Source organism: Athalia rosae, chromosome 6 (assembly GCF_917208135.1).
Source record: "Athalia rosae chromosome 6, iyAthRosa1.1, whole genome shotgun sequence".
NCBI lineage: Eukaryota > Metazoa > Arthropoda > Insecta > Hymenoptera > Athaliidae > Athalia > Athalia rosae.
Window position 1 is genome coordinate 393,579 of NC_064031.1, and position 18,220 is coordinate 411,798.

At 44.7% G+C, this 18,220-nt stretch overlaps 3 protein-coding genes across 9 annotated transcripts in view; 2 read left to right on the forward strand and 1 right to left on the reverse strand.

The window, feature by feature from the left end:
* The first annotated feature begins 41 nt into the window (after nt 1–41).
* LOC105683135 (stomatin-like protein 2, mitochondrial) lies at nt 42–1,879 on the forward strand. Its single transcript, XM_012395507.3, has 7 exons — nt 42–200; nt 313–444; nt 541–688; nt 770–1,018; nt 1,097–1,252; nt 1,335–1,579; nt 1,655–1,879. The coding sequence occupies exons 1-7, from the start codon at nt 153–155 to the stop codon at nt 1,835–1,837; spliced, it is 1,161 nt and encodes a 386-aa protein (XP_012250930.2). The 5' UTR covers nt 42–152; the 3' UTR covers nt 1,838–1,879.
* Nucleotides 1,880–1,975: 96 nt separating this feature from the next.
* On the forward strand, nt 1,976–3,807 carry LOC105683166 (adenosine deaminase-like protein). Of its 3 annotated transcripts, none has more exons than XM_012395594.3 (7): nt 1,976–2,147; nt 2,245–2,396; nt 2,574–2,765; nt 2,826–3,063; nt 3,123–3,258; nt 3,363–3,463; nt 3,541–3,807. In XM_012395594.3, the coding sequence occupies exons 1-7, from the start codon at nt 2,109–2,111 to the stop codon at nt 3,721–3,723; spliced, it is 1,041 nt and encodes a 346-aa protein (XP_012251017.2). In that variant the 5' UTR covers nt 1,976–2,108; the 3' UTR covers nt 3,724–3,807. The 3 variants fall into 3 exon arrangements, with proteins under 3 accessions (XP_012251017.2, XP_048513653.1, XP_048513651.1); XM_048657696.1 differs by lacking the exon at nt 1,976–2,147 and having other exon boundaries at nt 2,156–2,396; nt 2,826–2,951; nt 3,027–3,063; XM_048657694.1 differs by lacking the exon at nt 1,976–2,147 and having other exon boundaries at nt 2,156–2,396.
* The window catches only part of LOC105683165 (protein dead ringer), a 70,449-nt gene continuing 55,030 nt past the window's right edge, over nt 2,802–18,220 (reverse strand). For 3 of the 5 annotated variants that reach the window (XM_012395593.3, XM_012395591.3, XM_012395589.3), the window contains 5 exons: nt 11,966–12,149; nt 9,783–10,141; nt 8,280–8,616; nt 7,992–8,197; nt 3,954–7,758 (listed from right to left, as the gene is read on the reverse strand). In XM_012395593.3, coding sequence (XP_012251016.2) covers nt 7,607–7,758; nt 7,992–8,197; nt 8,280–8,616; nt 9,783–10,141; nt 11,966–12,149 — 1,238 coding nt within the window. In that variant the 3' untranslated portion in view covers nt 3,954–7,606. Of the gene's footprint in view, nt 2,932–3,100; nt 3,253–3,659; nt 3,778–3,953; nt 7,759–7,991; nt 8,198–8,279; nt 8,617–9,782; nt 10,142–11,965; nt 12,150–18,220 lie in introns of those variants that run through there. The other 2 variants (XR_007279090.1, XR_007279089.1) reach the window with 2 other exon arrangements.

The window sequence follows — 18,220 nt, forward strand, 5'->3', positions numbered from 1 at the left end:
TTTGACAGCCGACAGTGAGTCCAACCTTCGCATCGTAGCCACCTTCAGATATTATGCACGGCAAAACGTGAAAAAAAGCCGGGGTTGCCGCGTTAGAATATTTTTGATTAATATCGAATGACAGCGTAATTAAACAAACCTAAAAAGACGGGATGCTTTCGAGAACAAAATTACTCGTCCGTGGCATCGGCGCGGCTACAGTACGTACCCAGAAATTAAACAGATCTTTGAATACCTCGGAGTATGAGTCCAGAGTACATAGCCTGTAAAACATCTCTGTTAATTTATCTGATGATTACTTTAAATATTCAGAATTCAGTTTACTCTCCAAATGGATGCAACCCACGAGATGCTCTTCGTGTTATTCCTGTTAATGCTGCACAATATCGGTATGGATCCAGCACGCCGGTAAACACAGTCATTATGTTTGTACCACAGCAAGAGGTTAGTTGAGCCATCTATCTTCTTTCCACTCTTAATTGATGCAATCTTTTACCTCGTTGTATGGCAGCAATAATGGCTAATTAATTATTATTCCAGGCATGGGTCGTCGAGAGAATGGGAAAGTTTCACAGGATACTAGAGCCAGGACTAAACTTATTAATTCCTATTGTGGACAGAGTAAAATATGTTCAGAGTTTGAAAGAAATTGCGATCGACGTTCCTAAACAGAGTGCAATCACATCAGGTGATTCATCCCATTTGTTACCTTTCCTAGACTTTTCCTCAGAATTGCTCGGACTTTCAATCATTGATAATTTCATTGCAGACAATGTTAATTTGAACATCGACGGTGTGTTATATCTGCGAGTGAACGATCCATACCTCGCATCTTACGGAGTTGAGGATCCTGAGTTTGCAATTGTTCAGTTAGGACAAACTACCATGAGATCGGAACTCGGTAAAATATCACTGGACAAAGTCTTCAGAGAAAGGGAGGGACTCAACGTTTCTATTGTAGAAAGTATAAACAAGGCTAGTGAAGCTTGGGGTATCACCTGCCTTCGTTATGAAATTCGTGAGTACTCTTCTACCTTTGACATATATTGATCAAATAAGCATCGTTTTATAATAAGAACGGATAATCTCACTTTAGGTGATATCAAGTTGCCAGTGAGAGTACAGGAAGCTATGCAAATGCAGGTTGAGGCAGAGAGAAAGAAGAGGGCTGCGATTTTGGAATCCGAAGGAACAAGGGAAGCTGATATAAACGTAGCTGAGGGCAAGCGTCAGGCCAGAATTTTAGCGTCAGGTAATTATTGACGAGCTACATGTATTCTCAAAAAATCTTCTGGTGTTTGATTCAATCCAACCAAAAACAAATTCATTGACAGAGGCTGAAAAGCAAGAGCAGATTAATAAGGCTAATGGTGAAGCATCAGCTATGCTTGCTGTCGCAGAAGCCAGGGCAAAGGGATTACAAGTTGTAGCTAGATCTTTGGGACTAAAGGATGGAAAAAATGCGGCATCCTTCAGCATAGCTGAGCAGTATGTCCGCGCATTTAACAAACTAGCCAAGACCAATAACACAATGATTTTGCCGAGCAATCCCGCTGACGTTCCGAATATCGTTGCTCAGGTAACGTCATTGGATTACACCATTTCGAAATGTTATTCACAGGATTGCAGGTCTAACATCCAGTTTTACTTCTAGGCAATGGCGATATACAAACATGTCGCACCTTCTCATTCCTCCCTGGAATCCCAAGCGGCACAACTGGAGACAAATATCCCTCTCTCTGTGGACACATCCGATAATACTTTTGAGTACTTCAGTGATAAAGAGGAAGTCGAAAAACAAAAAAATCCCAGCAATACTTCCATGAAAACGTTATAAAAAGTGTATACGCCAAATAAATAAATATAGAATGAAAACGAAGTGAGCATAAGCCTATCATTTGGTTCACTCCATCCTATTCCCTACATATTCTTAACATAGCGATATGGGAGCAAAGGTTTCAAGTCGGTAAATAAATTCGATGATAGTCTAACATCTCTCCTTCGGGAGTCTCTAGTTTATCCTACAGCTGAATGCTGATTTAGAGCATCAGAACTGTGTAGAAAGTGGAAATCTTTTGTATTTTGTGAATGATGCGAGTCTAGAAACCATGGATTTAACAGCCTTCTGCCAAAGCCTACCAAAATTAGTAAGGAATGTCATAGCAATTATTAAACACAATGCATATTTACCAGAAACCTTTTTGGCCAGAATTTATTCTAACCTCTGTGTACTGTAATTTTGAGGAACTGCATGCGCATCTGAATGGATCATTGAGCCCTGGAACACTGCTAAAGTTAAACGCATTGCACAATCTAAACGGCAACGATGGGGACGCAGATAGAAGTGAACGTCAGCTGCAGCCCATGGAACTGGGAGACCAGAATTCACTGGAAGCGTATGATAAGAACAATTTAAGCATTATCAGCGGTGGCTGGAAATATGAATCTGTCCACAAAATTAGATTACCCTTAAAATTCATCACAATAATGATGGAAACAATGCTCTGTATAACTATTATTAATCTTACGGGTACTCCCAATCACACTAAAAATTCACCCACTTTATGTTCAAGGTGTTTCAAGATGTTTTCGATAGCTCATGAGCTGACCTCTGCGCCGGAATATGTCCGTATTGCCACAGAACATGTGATACGAGAATTTCATGATGACAATGTTATTTATTTGGAACTAAGAAGTACTCCACGGGCTATCCAAGGAGGCATGTCTAAAAAAGAATACATAGAAGCAATAATAGATGCTATAAGGTGAAAAAAGTACCAATAGCATTTTCCACTCATCTTTAATTCAAAGTAATTAAATTCCAGAGCCTCGGAAGTCTCCTATCCAAAAATAATGGTGAAATTTCTCATATCAGTAGACCGGAAGCGGGGATACAAGGATGCTCGTGAGAATATTCAGCTTGGGATTGAACTGAGAAAAAAATATGCAAAGTATGTCGTTGGTATTGATCTGAGTGGTGATCCTACCAAAGAGAGTGCATTCATAGAACTTCTCCATATTTGCAGAGAAGCCGGTCTCAAAATTGCGGCACACTGTGCAGAGGTGAGTGAGCTCATGTCTCCGTATTAATGAAAATGTAATTCCAAGATATCTACTTCCAGGTGCCAAACCCCGTGGAAGTTAAGGATATTTTAAACTTCAAGCCAGACAGACTTGGTCACTGTACTTGTATTCATCCCAACTTAGGTGGTTCCAAGGAACTATTGGAAATGCTCCTGGCATCCAACATACCTGTAGGTAATAAACGAAACGTTATCACAGCTTCTTTGCCTAAATGTATACATATATGTTAAAGTTCAATATATTCTCATTGCATGATTCCGTTGCTAATCACGTTTCAGAATTATGCCCGACTTCAAATGTGAAATGTGGAACCGTGCCGAATTACGAATCCCACCATTTCCAATATTTATACAAGGCTGGTCATCCAATTTCTTTATCCGTGAGTGTATGCTGGTTTTTTTTTTACAGTGTAAATTATCTCATTGTTTAAAACGAATTCAATGAAAATATTTACAGACGGACGACAAGGGAGTCTTCGCAACTTCTCTTTCCAAGGAATATGAATACATAGCTGAACATTTCAGTATCGGATTGAGTGACCTGCGAAAAATCGCAAGATCAGCAATCAATTATACCTTCGCTAGCGATGTCGAAAAGGAAAAACTGGCAGCGCTCTTCGATTCCACCGAATATTTCTAAACCGATGAACGTGTAACGGCGATGAAAATATTTGTATGACTCAGCAACGGAAATCTGTAATGGAAAATTAAAATTAATATCAAATAATCAAATGCTGCTAAGATTTTTTCACCTTGCTTTTTTTCGAGCGTAAAATGATCACGTGTCCCTGGATCAATTCGGTTTTTTTTCTTCTTACCCACAATACGCGTTTACAAAAATTGTGAGATGTTATTTTTATTCACCATCGATTAAAAGTAATGTCGATTTTATTTATGATCGTGGGGCACGTTTACATAGAATTACATACAACTAAGCTGATTCTTAATGAAACTACATAGTTTAAAATGTCATCAGTTTTTTTTGTTTTTTTTTGTGTTTTTTTTTCTTCATCAATGATCATAGATATATACAACGTTTATATAATATACCATGATATTATAAATCTAGGTATGCACGACATGCTTTACGCAGTATCGATGCTGTTATAGTAGTAGCGTAGCAGCAGTAGTGGTAGTAATAGTAGATAGTGATAGTAGTAGCATAGTAGGAATATTAATATTAATGTTGACGGTGGTGTTCAAATGATTGAATAATGGTTTTCTAGAATTGTGAATACTAATACTCGTTTAACATTCTACACGGGGTTCAGATTTCTACCAGTGAATCCATTCCCGTACCTACCATCTAAATCGCCAAATCACATTTAGTAAAAACGATCGAATTCATAGAATTTTCTGATAAATCCAGCACGTATTTGTTTTAGTCCTTTGTATACGTTTCGATATTATCAATTTTAACAATAAAAATTAAAAATCGTCGCATTCTCAACATATAATTTCTTGTTTTCTTGTCTCCCTACCCAATATAATATGATTTTATTCGGTGATACATTTATTTTTATAATATCGCTTGGGGTTTTGTCGGAGTTTATTACAGTTCTTGATATCTGTACACCGGAATTACCGGTCACGTAACAATACATCCTTATTATTAGAAATGATCGCTCGCAGGTGTTGGCGTCAAGAATCTGCGACAATATTTATATTTACTATATTTATAGTCTGCAGTTCGTTGCCGAACTTGCAGCTTATTGCAACGTTCTTTCATCAGGAGCAAAATCTCTTCCACGTTCGGATAATCGATAACTATCAATAATAGTATAATTAATAATAATAATAAAAATAATGATGAAATAATAATAATTAATAATAATAATAACTATGATTACCACGTAATTAATACCTAAAGTAATTAATATTCATCTTATGTAACAGTCTTTTTGGCTAATCTTCAAACTATAAACAATAAAATATTTTTTCATCTAATAAATCGAGAAAATCATTTCTATATCTTCCATTTGCCCCTTCAATCTTTAACCGTTCCAAGTGATTCTGTTTTCCTTCGTCTCCTTATTTTTCATCTAATTTCTTATCATTTATTGTAATTACGATTTTTTTTTCTTCCTTTTTTGTTTATTTCGTTTTCTAACGTTAGTTCGCTAAGTTTCTTACCATTTCTTATACACTATTGTAATAATTAATAAGTATATTCCCTATGAACTATGACTATAGAGATGTTTTAATGTTTGCTTTAACAATTATTGCATAAAATTCTAAGCACATTGTTTTAAGATTCTTTTTTTATCTTATTACATATAGCAGGTATGTATAATAACTAGTCGCTATAGGTTTTTTTTCTCTCGTTTTTCAAAATTTACAATTCAAATAACGTTAATGTCGAATGGCGCAGATTTTTCAATGTACGCAAAGGATATTTTTGGAAGTGGGCGATTAGAAATTATCGATGAAAGGCATCGCAGAAGGTAGGATTGGAAAAATCGAAAAGTAAAAATAGAATACACGTAAAAAAAAAAAAGAAAAAGGAAAGAAAACCTTTAGTTTGCGGAGACATCGATCGAGATTGACCGGTGATTAGAAAAACCGTGGAGTGAAATTAAAAACAGTTAAAAGTCTTGTATCAGTTAGCTTTTTTCCGAATCAAAAGACGGTGAAATTTTGTAGCCTGATGTGCGATCTATGTTTGATGAAACCGTAATTCGAGATTCGTTTCCAACTTATTATCAATACCAATTGACGTAATAATATAATTGTATAATAACTCGATTATATGTACAGATAAAGTATGTGGTTGTGTTCGAAAGGACACGTGTGGTGGCGATAGGCCTCGTTAATAATATATAACTTAAAAGAAAAAAAATGCAGGTAATAATATATAGTTAATGCTGACTTCCAAAAGTCTCCGAGGAAATGGCGTTGCGTGGGTGGATGGGATGAATTAATGAGAAGTGAAAAATAAAAACATACAATAGGTACTACAATTATGCTTCTTTTTGTTTTTGTTTTTTTCTTTTCAAGTAAAAAGATTATTTGTCAAATGACTCAGAAACTACGACACGCGGTATAATAGATTCCCATCGTATCACCGCGCATAAAGAAAAAAAAACGTTTACATTTATTCATTCGTCTGTTAATTAATTGGTTTTGCCTTTTTTTCTCCTGTTGCTTTTCTAATAAAATGTTAGTAATAAATAAATTAAAGAATTTTCGATTCAGCGGTTTATACTCGTTGGTGGTTAAAATAGGAAGGAAAAAAGAATTAAAAAAAGAAAAGAAACGAAAAACGAAATCTGATAATCTACGTTATATACACATTACGTATGTATGCATATATTCGTGACGACCGATTTTTTTTACTGTTTTTCGTATTTCTGAAAATAAAATCGTCATCATTATCATTATTATACGGGACGTAGACGAATGGCCGACAATACTTTTCGATCCTTGTCCAGACGGAGCGGGTCTTCGACCGATAAAAAAGCAAACTCGAAACCAGATATACCCTCGTGAATGTTACGTACGACATATTTTTTCCTCTTTTGTATTTTGTTTAATTATTACGTTGGGATTCATTTTTTGAATACACCAAACGCCGAATGACGCGCGCCCTGTGCACATATATATGCGAAATTTTACAGGAGAATCAACTTAAGTAAGGAAGAAAAAATAAAATAAAATAAAATGAAATAAAATAAAACAAAACTTTTTTTTCATTGCACACGGATCATAGATACATTCATACACATCCTACACGAGTACATACATACAAACATTCATACGTTATATACGTCACGATTCACAGATAATGCGCTTATTCTTAAAAACGGAAATTCAACCGAAAATAGAGCCGACATTACATCCGACCAGAAGGGAGGAGGGTTCGTGAAGGGGTTTGTTGCCTATTGAGTAAACTTATTTCCGATTAACTAATCGAACAACGTTCAAATGTTGTCCGTCAGTATCACGTCCTGTTCATAGGATATGCGGAATAAAAATTAGATGGAAAGATAAGAAAAAACCTTCAAACTTCAAACCAACCAACTCGTCTTCTCCCGCAAATATACGATTGAAAATATTGCCGGCGTGTTATATGAAATATACGACTCTACCGTGGGCCACAGGAATAGAAATTTAATAATATCGTCGTCAATATCAACGTGATGTGCGAAGCATATTTTTTCGCCTATGACTGAATTAAATACAATTAATATCGAAACGTGGTTTCCCAATCGGATCTCGCCGACGATGTCAACGTAAATTATACAACATGTATATGCGGGCTATAACGCACACGCTGAGAAAAAGTTTTTCAGATTTTTTGTTTTCCTTCCAAATACATACCGAGATGTACGTTCGGTGCACATATGACATACATATACGTATATATGTATACGTGAACTCATGCGTTATACGTCGATATCTATATACATAGTATGTCGTATCAACGCGCTTCGGTACTGATATGCGTAATGCACACGTATTTATAAAGGCGTATATAATCTATATAAATTTAATATAATGTATGACTTGATGGAGAAATTAATTCACGATACGACACCGCGCGATGTTTTCGTATTGTTATTTGTCGTCGTTCCATGTGTTGTACTTTCGGTCTGCGCAAATAGAACCCCTTGATACATTACTCCGTTAAGTTCCATGCTGACGACCAGCGAATTTTCACCGTTTCTTCCATCCCCTGTAAAATTAATAACGACGCTTGCAACTCAGGAGAACTTTTCCGTTCGAAGCTGGGGAGATACTGGAAATTGGAAATCTGTCTCTGTTTCGTTTGCGATCCCCTGCACTTTGTCCACGCAAGCGAATAGAAAACCACGTTCTTGCAGATAAATCTCAGTTTTCTGGTATCTCCTGGCGCAGGGGGGTGGGGGGTGGGGACAAAAAAAGGAGAAAGTGTTCAATCAAACTCACCTCTGTTGGAGATCTTTATGTGAGCACCGGACAATCCCGAGGAAGCTCCTTTGGGATCTGAATTGTTGTCGTCGTCGGAGAGTAGCCTCTTCGCTGGCGGAGGGCCTACCGTCATTCCCCCGATGTCCTGTTCTCTTTTCACTTGTACACCTCCACCGGAGGAGGGGGGGCTATTTCTCGCCGGGGGTGACGACATTGGCGAAGACCTTCGGAATTCAATCGGCAAAATAAATCCAACGAATCGCGCCTGGAAATTGATTTGCAACGTAAACAAGAATCTCAACTGACCTGAGACCCAAGTCGAGAGCTTCTCTTTGCGGTTCCGGACTGCTAGTCGGAGGAGCAGGAGAATGCGGGGGTTGCGGCGAGAGGGGTGGCTGATGTCCTACGCCGGGATAAAGTGTGTTGTTGTTGTACATGTTCCAAAGGGTTAATCGAGACATTTCAAGGGCGTTCAGGGCGGCGTCCCGAGGCGAAGTAGAAGAAGGTGGCGAGGCGCTACCCTGCCGATGGATCATCGGGGGTGGCGTCCCTGCTCCGGCACTCCTGAGTTCCTTGTTCAAAAGTTTAACGTACTCGACCATACGGGCCTCGAATTCCGAAGGTGCGAGTCCCGGTATCGGGCCTGAAATCGAATTACAATAAAATGAAAATAGATAAATAAAAAAAAAAAAAAAAGAAAAAAAAAAAGAAGAAGAAGGAGACATCGTGGAAACGAGAAACGAGGAAATTATTTATCCCCAAGGAAAGAGGATAGTTTATGTTGTTCCCTTTCAATGGTAAATTAACATCGCTTTCCGGGTGATTGGCACCGCTCCATTTTTCTCGCCCTTTACACCCGCTCCGAGGCAAGTTTCGACGTCCGAGAGGAATTGTTTATTTGAACACGTTGATCGTTTCTAGCCTCCGGCTTATTATACCTACATACGTATATACCGAACAACGACAAATGAGCCGCTTACGGAGAGAAAATGCACCGAAATCTTTCAGCGTTACAACGGAAGAGATTCGGAGAGCGTATAGATAACGGGGAACGAAAAAACCATCCATAACAGAGATAGTTTCGCCCCCGCGAATTGTAACGAATTTCGAATGACCGTAGACGAAGCGATCGATCGTCGTCCGTGCGGGGTACAATGATTAATAATTAAAACGACGTGATCTAGGAGTATACGGAAACGACGATATTCCCCGCCTCTTTCGACTATCATCAAAGCCAGCAGCAGCAGCGGCAGCAGCAACGGCGACTCTCGCGCGCGCGGGTTCGCGGTGCAAACAAATGACTAACGGGCTGGTGACGGGTGAGGACCTAGTTTTAGAACACAATCCGTATTATAATAATATCTTGAGCCTCCTGCACGAAAGCGGGGTTTATTTTAAATCGGTAGTTAAGGCTGCACAAGTTCCGTGCCTCCCCGGAGATGATGATGATGCGAGCGGAGGAGGCGTAATTGATTGTAAGATCCCCCGGGAGACAGGCGCTAACGGATGACTCCCGCTAACGAGCATTCCGACTGCCCCCCAACCACCCCCCCCATCCCGACTACCAAACTCAGAATCACCCGGCTCAGCCTCCCCCGCGTAAAACACGACCGCGTAGCCCTTCGAAAAGCCCGAAGAGCGACGCACCCCGTCGCACGGAGAGGCGAAAAAGCGAAGGAAAAAAGGATAAGGGAAGTTTGATCCCGACGAGAGGCTGCGGGGTGTCCGTCTCTCGAGCGACGCGCTTCGCGGGCAAGGGGAAAAGGCAATTTTCATCGATAAATACACCCAACGGCGGCACATCCTTACCAGAATTCAGGGGTTGTCCAAGCGGCAAACCTTGCGGATGTTGCGGATGATGCGGATGATGCGATACCGGCGTATGCGCGGCGCTTCCGTTGACCAGCGATTGTTGTCCGTGATGTTGTCCACCGGCAGCGACAGCCGTCACGAGCGAGAGGGGTGACATTTGGGCGTGCAACGAAAGCGAACTCGGGGTGTGAGGACTGCCGCGGACCATCGAATCGCCGGCGCCACCGCCACCCCCGTAAGCGCCGTAACTGCTCCTCCGACCTTCCCGTCTGTTACCGTCGATTGCCGCCTGCAGTTCAGCCGGCGTCGAGAGCCTCCTCTTCTCGCACTCGTAGGGGTAGAGGTATTTCATGTACCTGCGGAAGACAGGGGGGAAAAAGATCATTGCCGGTCCACCCTAAGGCGTTCGATCGATCGTTGGGCATATTTCGAGGCGGACGCAGCGAGTTTCGACCGAACGTACGCTGAGCTATAATGCGAATATATAATATATTGAACCGGGCAAAGAACTCGACGTCGCTATGCAGTCGCAACATAAACGTGCCCTGTAATTCGCGAGGCACGTCGTTTCGTTTTTACGATTGTCTGGGGCTATACAGACTGCGCCGGCGGTTGCCTGCACCGGGCCACATCGGTGGGTTTATATATATACATGCGACGCACACACGCAGCGAGAGGGAGAGAGGGCTTTGGTTCCTCCGCGTCCACGAATTGCTGCGGCTGATACTTTTCCTCTACTCGCGACGCCGGCAGCCGCAGCAGAGTTCTCTCTATACAACGCACGCAGCGCGCCAAAGAGACATAAATCTCTCTTTCTGGGTGATAATCAAATTCACGCGCTTCCACTATCCGCGGCTCAGGCAGCTGGTGGCGATGCGAACGTGTCGCATGTGCGACACGACCGAACGACCGCCACGAGTACAAGCTACTACATCATTTTTTTTTTCATCGATCTGGTACACGACGGAACGAACTCTCGCACCGAATAAAAAACCAATCGTCAACCGGCTTCGTTGATTCAACTGGAGAAGAACGAAGCGGCGCGTAGCTGGGGGATTTTTCGACGGCGACGTCGATTCTTCGAGGATTTTTGGCGAGAGGCGCGAATCGCCGGCGCCTATAAAATACACGTGTATCGCAGACGCGTTTCAATGGTCGATTTTCGTCCAACTTTGGGCGGCGCGGGTCTCGGTACTCGTAGAAGTCATTAAGCTCGGCAGTGCCTAAGAACGGCGTAAGAATTACGGCCACATTCCGGTCTAGAAAGTGTCAAAGTCTCGTCCGTCTGCAGCGGTATGAGTAGTAGTAGCAGAAGTTAAACCGCGTGCGAGCCAGCGTTGGAAGAGCTGTTAAATTAAATTGACTGTTTCATCGGATCGTCATTAATCATAATATTAACAACTAAAAGTTGTCAAGTTTTAGTAGCCATCGCAAATATCATAGGGATATATATATGTATAGGTATATATCATCGCGGCGAAGTAAAATTAGAACTCGTGAAAAAATAAAATAATGACGCGCGCGCGGTCGCACGGTTGAAGGGAAAATGAATTTCCGAAGAATCGCACGGCGCAGCTAAGACGCCGCGCGATCGGGGGCTGACGAACAATCCCCCGGGGGTGGAAGCAGCGCGATCGAGCGTTTCCCTTCTCTCCGTTGTTTTCGATTTCTCGTAGTTCAGGGTACGCGCCCGCGGTTAAAACGGGTGGAACAGAGGCGAAGACGTTGTATAGATTAAACAAGATAATTTTGAGTGTTACCAGAAGGGCCAACATTAATATTATGTGCTCCCGATGCTTTTGTGCGAGACCCGCCGCGTATATTTTTGTTTCCAGAGGCCTATAACGCGGATGATACAAGCCGCCATCTTAAAAACACAAATACCGGGCACGAAACCTGCGGTAATGATGATAACGCTATCCAAACATCGGCTGGCCAAAAAATATAAATTTGCCGCGCTTTGAAGTCTCAAAAGCTTATACGAAACGATCTCGTACGCTCGCTCTTCGGAGCTTTTCTCTCCCCTCCGCAGCTGAAACACAATGCTCGAAAAGAGCATGGTCGCACGTACGTAGACATCGGCGTTGTACTCGGTGCTCTCTTCTCTTCTTCTCTTCTCCTCCGTACCTTTGCCGATGCCGAAAACCTTTCCTCGACAATAATCAATCGTTTCAACTTACTGCGTGCGCAACGTGAAAGCTGCCGATGTGATACTCGAAGGAAGATGGAGTCCTTTGATGATTTCCTGCCACAATTTTTTGTTTATCACGTCAACGAGCCCACCCCTGGCGATGACCAGGTTGTACAATTCGTATAGATCGAGAACTGATTTGGCCATTATTGGTAACCGATTGATCGGTGTTCCTGCAAAAAAGAGGAAAGAAAAATCATATTAATCGGATGTGTAGACGTGGGGTTTTCGACGTCGCATCCGCCGCAGAGAGGGTGGAAGTTGAGGATACGGCCGGATAAGGTAATCGAACGATCGATACCTGACAAACGCCAAGGGAGTAAAAAATTAGTTCCTGCAAAATCGAAGCCGTCGTTCGAGGTGCGGCGAATACGCGATTCGCGGAATATTGCAAAAGCTTGCGGAGCCCGGCGCCATCGGGTGCATCGAGTGCATCGCGCATGGACGAAGGACTCCGACGGGGACCGCCATCTTGTAAGTGCAATCTCCGGCACATATAACGCGGTAGGGTAGGGGAACCGGTAATTTGGGGCTATCGAGAAGGAAAACCCCTTCGTAGGGCCTCGATTATTGGCCCTGCAATTATTATTGATATACGCGCGTTTCGCGAGCTATACCTATACCTACACGCTGCCATGTTCCAACTGTGCAGCTACAACGCTGCGAAAGAGAACCGATGTATACACACGCGGTACACAACATCGATGACCCTTTCGTCCCACAACAAAAATAAGCGACCGCCTCGTATCCGACGATGAACGAGCGGCTCAAACTTCGCGGCGAAATGATAAAGGATGGATGATAATTGCGGCGAGAATATGTACGCACTGCTACAAATGGAGTACAAAGTGTGTTTGTCGGGCTTGCAGGAGATGAGGGAATACAAGCGCAACCGCGACGTAAAGTTGATTGCAGCAGGACTCGCGTGTATTTGGCTACTATATGCGCGCGAATAGGTTGTGCGATAGGTATTGTAGCCTACACGATACAATACGTGTAAGCCTATAATGGTAAATGAAAAATAAAAGGAAAATGTAAAGGAGAGGAGAGAGAGGAGGAAGAAAAAATAAAAAAGAACTCCGCGTTACGCCTATCGGCGGATATGCGGTATACGCGTGAACGTGAGTTCATTGTTTGCTGCGTGGAGTGCGAATGGTTGTTTTTTAGAGGGGCGGGATGTACGATGGGATGAGATGGGAACACGGGGAACGGGAATACGATGGTATGGGGGAGAAACGGAGGAGAAGAGAATAGAAGATGTTTGCGGCGGAATGGGGGGGAAGAGAGGGAGAGAAGAGGGGAATATTTCAGGATGCGATTACGACTTTTCTTGGTAGGGCGTCCAATCAGCAGTTATTTTTATAATGGCCGCCGTACCATTACCGACCAACGGTGGCCATTGCATGCCTCTCTTCAACGAGCCAAAATATGTCCTATTCTCATACTCGGGTACGTACGCGCGTTCCACGCGGACGAATATACCCGAGCGTGGAAAAGTGCGACGAGTAACCCCCGCGATCTCCAGCGATCGCTCTTTCAACCCTCTGCCGCCGCGACGCGATCGCGGAATCGTCGTTCCTCTCTCGCCTCCCTCCCTCGGGTGGCTTTCCCATTTTTCCTTCGGTTTTTTCGACGATCCCGCTCCTTTCGCCCCGCACCCGGTCTCCTTTCGAGGGCCGTGCGCACCCAGGTGGGCAGGGGTGGTGGTCGCGCACGGCGTTCGGGGTCTCTCGTGACGTTGCGAGCGCGCGGCTGTAATACGGCGAACGGCGGGTGGGAGGGTAATTGGTATACGAAACAAAATGTTGCATTTTATGGGTTATTGTGATGGGCGACTCGGAGAGGAGTGTCCAATCTAATAATCGCCGGTTATGCTGGAAGCCTTTATTACCGAGACACACTCGCACATCGGGAACACGGTAATATTACGGGCGTGTTTACGTCTTTTACGTCTCGTGTGCGTCTCGTTCATCTTCTCGTATATTATACGCGGTCGCGCTTGTGTTGCCCACGCCGCGAAACGTACGAGACGTGCAAAAGAGTCAGGTATAGCCGCACACACGCGCGTATACCCCTGGACCGCGCGCTCCGAGGCGAACGCCGAAGGCTCCCCCGTCGGTCCCCCCCCCCCACCTTTTATATCCTCCGCGTATCCACCCTCGAACCTCCGCCGCCGCCGCCGCCGCCGTCGCGGTGCACCACCGACATCGTATTATAACAACGAAGAGCGAACGAAACAACTTTTCCCAGAATCTCGCGTGACCACCGTTACAACGCCGACGGTGTGTAAGTACGAATCCGTTCGATAAACTTCCAGAGATCCCGACGATTGGGATCCTAATAATCCCCCTATATATTTTGCTACTTTAATACTTTAATAACTCTTCCGCGGGCGCGGGCTGCGGTCTATTAATAACCCCAACTGAACCACGGCGCTACGGGGTTCTCCTCGTTTTTCGAATTTCCAAAACTCCCCTTCCCTTCCTACCCACGTACCCAGATCGTTCGATGATCGGGAATCCTACGTACCGCGGTTGTTCGTTCGTAATGTGGGGCGATTGGCGCGCTATCGGGCGTACGAAGAGAAACCCTGAATAATAAACGATACACGTGTACAAGGGGCAGGAAGAGGCGAGGAGTAAAAGAAGAGGGGTTGCATAGGTGGAGTGGCTATATATACGAGTTGAAGTTTCGTATGAAATACAAGCGACGTTTACTACCCTACCGGCTGGTCCACAAAGAAGCAAACGTATTATAAATAGATCTTCTCGCTTCCTTCGCGACTTGTGCGAGAAAAGGAGACGCGATTGCCCCTGTGTACGTGCGTGCCTGCGAGTATAATACGTAAATACACGTATACGTACGCGGGAACGAAAACGAAGGAAACACACGGGAGGTGAGACGGACGTGTTGATAGACGCGGGAACGGAGAGAGCGAGGGAGAACGAGGAGGGATATAAAAAGAGGAGGAGAAAAATTAGGTGAAAAGGAACGAGAGAGTAGGTGAGGAACAACGCCGACGTCGCTACGATCCGAAGGTTTATAATCTTGTTAGGATTTCGCGGAAATATTGCTATAATTTACGATCCGTCGACCGAGTTACCGAGACCATCATTTTATTTCGCACGATCCGCCGCAGCCGCGAGAACGACGTCCGCGCGTACCCGTCGATGTATACCCATCATCCGCAGTTCTCGGTCAATCGTTCGGAAAAAATGGACCGACGATCCGATTGAACCGATCGATCGAAAGTATGGAAAATATTCACTCGGGGATCCGGATCCATCCCCGAGCGACTCGCGACGACAATGGGGACTCGCTAGTGACCGTCGTGTGCATCTGGATCTGCGATATTTTTTCCCGGCTCCTCCGCCCGGTCGATCGATGTCATTTGTTGCTCCTTCGCGCGACGCGGACGTTCGCCGGTTAATGGCTCGCTCGCATCGAGTTACGCCGGAGGTTTTTTAGGTGCGTCGAGACACGCGTTAAGGCGTGTTACAAGCTCACGCGCGTATGTACGAGGAGACGATCGGCGTACATGGTACGAGGCGCGAGTGTCGAGTGTAAAAAAAATGTACAAGGTAGGCGCACACGCGTGTATCCGTGTGTATGTCCGTATCGTCGCGTGTTGGTTTTAAAAAGTCGAATTCACCGAGGTACGGCTGTACGGGATAGCTGTTACGGTCCACGCGGTAGTTAAACCGCTATTGACGTCACATCAAAGCTTCGCCACATTGTTGACAGCCTCGTGTTCCTCTCTCCCTTCCTCTTTTTTTTTTTTTTCTCTTCATCGTTCTCTCTCTCGACGGCCTTGCGTTAAAGTTTATTACGGTACATGCAACGTACGCGTAGGTGCATCTGCGTACCTCCTCGAACGTGCGTCATCTCACGCGATGCGAGAGGAAAATTCTCAATTCGGAAACAAGGGAAACGGAGGAAATTCACGGGAACGACCGCGAGGATACGCGTGATAGAAACAAAAAAAAAAGAAAAAAAGAAGAGAAGAACTCGACCAACGAAGAGAGAGTACGCGGGGGAAAAAAAAAGGAACCGGGGAAACTACTCGAGCGGATCAAACCGCGAACGGGGTGATCGTAAAATCTATCAAAGCCGCGAAAGCATTTTAAGTTTATCGCGCGTTCGCCCGATATTATTTCCAGACTTTATCACCGTCTCTAAAACACGGCGCGTTCCACGTACGTTAAGAGATTCTCGAGCACCCGACCGGAGTGGGTAATTTGGAATTCGGAGAGACCCTCGTAGCGAACTGCTGCTGCTGCAGGGAGGCGCGATTCGACGCGATCCTTTTGCTCGTTGGCACTCGCGCTTCGGGAGTACGCGTAGACGTCACCCCGACGCGGATATCGCGACAGAAGCGGGCACCGGTACGGAGGACTTTGAATAAAGAGGCGCAGCTTCGCGTAGCGCAGCTACGGAGCTGCGGCTCCTCGAACTTCGGGTCGTTCCAGCGACCACCCATGTCGATGGATTTCGAGCCTAGCCCCAAATTATTCAGCAGCGGTTGGCCACGCCCTGCCGAAGATTACGGACGTGGTCATGTTTTGTCTATTTCACCCCGCTACGGATGTATAATACCATCCTGTACGACCGTGCGTGCGTACGAGGATGTCCCCGGAGGTGAGACTGCCGCGGTAGCGTCGGGGTCACCCCGGTAAACGCCGTATTCTTCGTCGGCGTCCCGCGATAAGCTCGTCCGTGACGATGTTTCTTCCTCCCTTTTTTCAAGGGATCAAGGGAATCGATCTGAGAAATGGAACATCGGACGCGAGATGCACCGAGTACGGACGTTCCGCGTGAGATCCGCGAGGCAACAAGTGGTTTCGAATACTTCAGGCCCTGCGGACGAATTTGTCTTCGCCTCTTTTATATTCTCGTAGAGAATCTGTATAAGCGGGACAGATGCGCTTTTCTCGTTTTTCTCGTTTTTCTCGTTGTTATAAATTCGACGCGACGACGCGACGAGATGGTCCGCACGGGCATAAGGGACGTCGTCGTACGAAAGTGCGAGTTTTCGAAAGAGAAAAGATTCTTGGAAAACGCGCGTCGTGCGAGCTTCCGGTGCAGGGGCTTTTGTGGAGTGTGCGGCGCGCGGTAAGCGCGAGAGAGTCAAGGTATACGCGAGAGGACCGAACCGAGTAATGTGCGGCGGGGTGCACGCACGTACGCACCTACACACGCGAGGGGGAAAAAATGAACGAAAAATGGAAAAAGAAACGAAAAAATGGAAATACACACGCGCGCACGTAGGACGAGGCTGCGGCGACGCGGACTCCGCAGCAGCGCGACCCAAATCTTTTCAAGTCGCTGCGGTACACTATGCACGGTGCGGCAGCGCTACAGATTCGTCAAGCGTCATAAACTACCCAGACGGGGCAAATGTGTCTTTAAAGCTTTTATAACTTTAATAAGTCAGAAATCCACCGCTCGAATATACGCCGAGCCGCGTTCGGTACGACGTGTCGCTAAAATCTAATAAAGCGGCGACCCGCCGACCGGAATTCAAAAACCAAAATTAAAGCAGAAGCACCGCGAAAGAAAAGGAAAACTAATACAACGCGCGATCGAAGAAATTGTACGAGTACGTGCGCACGAGGTGTACCTACGCAAAGTAGACTCGGATATAATAATGTACAACGAAACGCGGCGCCTCTCAATACCAAATGCCAATAGGTACGTTTCGGCGTGGATATGGATCGTTTCAACCGAGGCGATTGAATATATTACCATATTACGTTACGGTATCGTTTTTGAACATTAATAACCAAATTAGTTCAGAGTCGAAGCCCCTCGCATATAATAACGCGACCCTCTCGCAAATCGAATTTCCTAAATATCTTACAATATGATATTCGTCGCATTATATTGAATTAGGGTGGCGATATAGCGTGCTCCAATTTATAGGCTTTGGATCGAAATGAGCTTAAACGGGAGCTTCATCGCGAATGGAAAAAAATTTCAAAACTCCTCGAGCACGAATCTCCTCCTCGAATCGCCCAACTTTTCTCTCCTACCGAGACCCCTCTTTCGGTAGGTAGAAATTGGAAGGTACAAATGTCGAAACGCCGTATACCTTTCCCACCCTTAATTAGGTATGTACCTACTTTGGGTAGATAACTCAAGCACCGGCAACTTCACACCTCTCGGGGAGAAACGAGCGAGGGAAAAGAGCCAACTAGTATTCGACGAGTGGAGAACGCCGCGTACCGTCCGACGATTCTCGTGG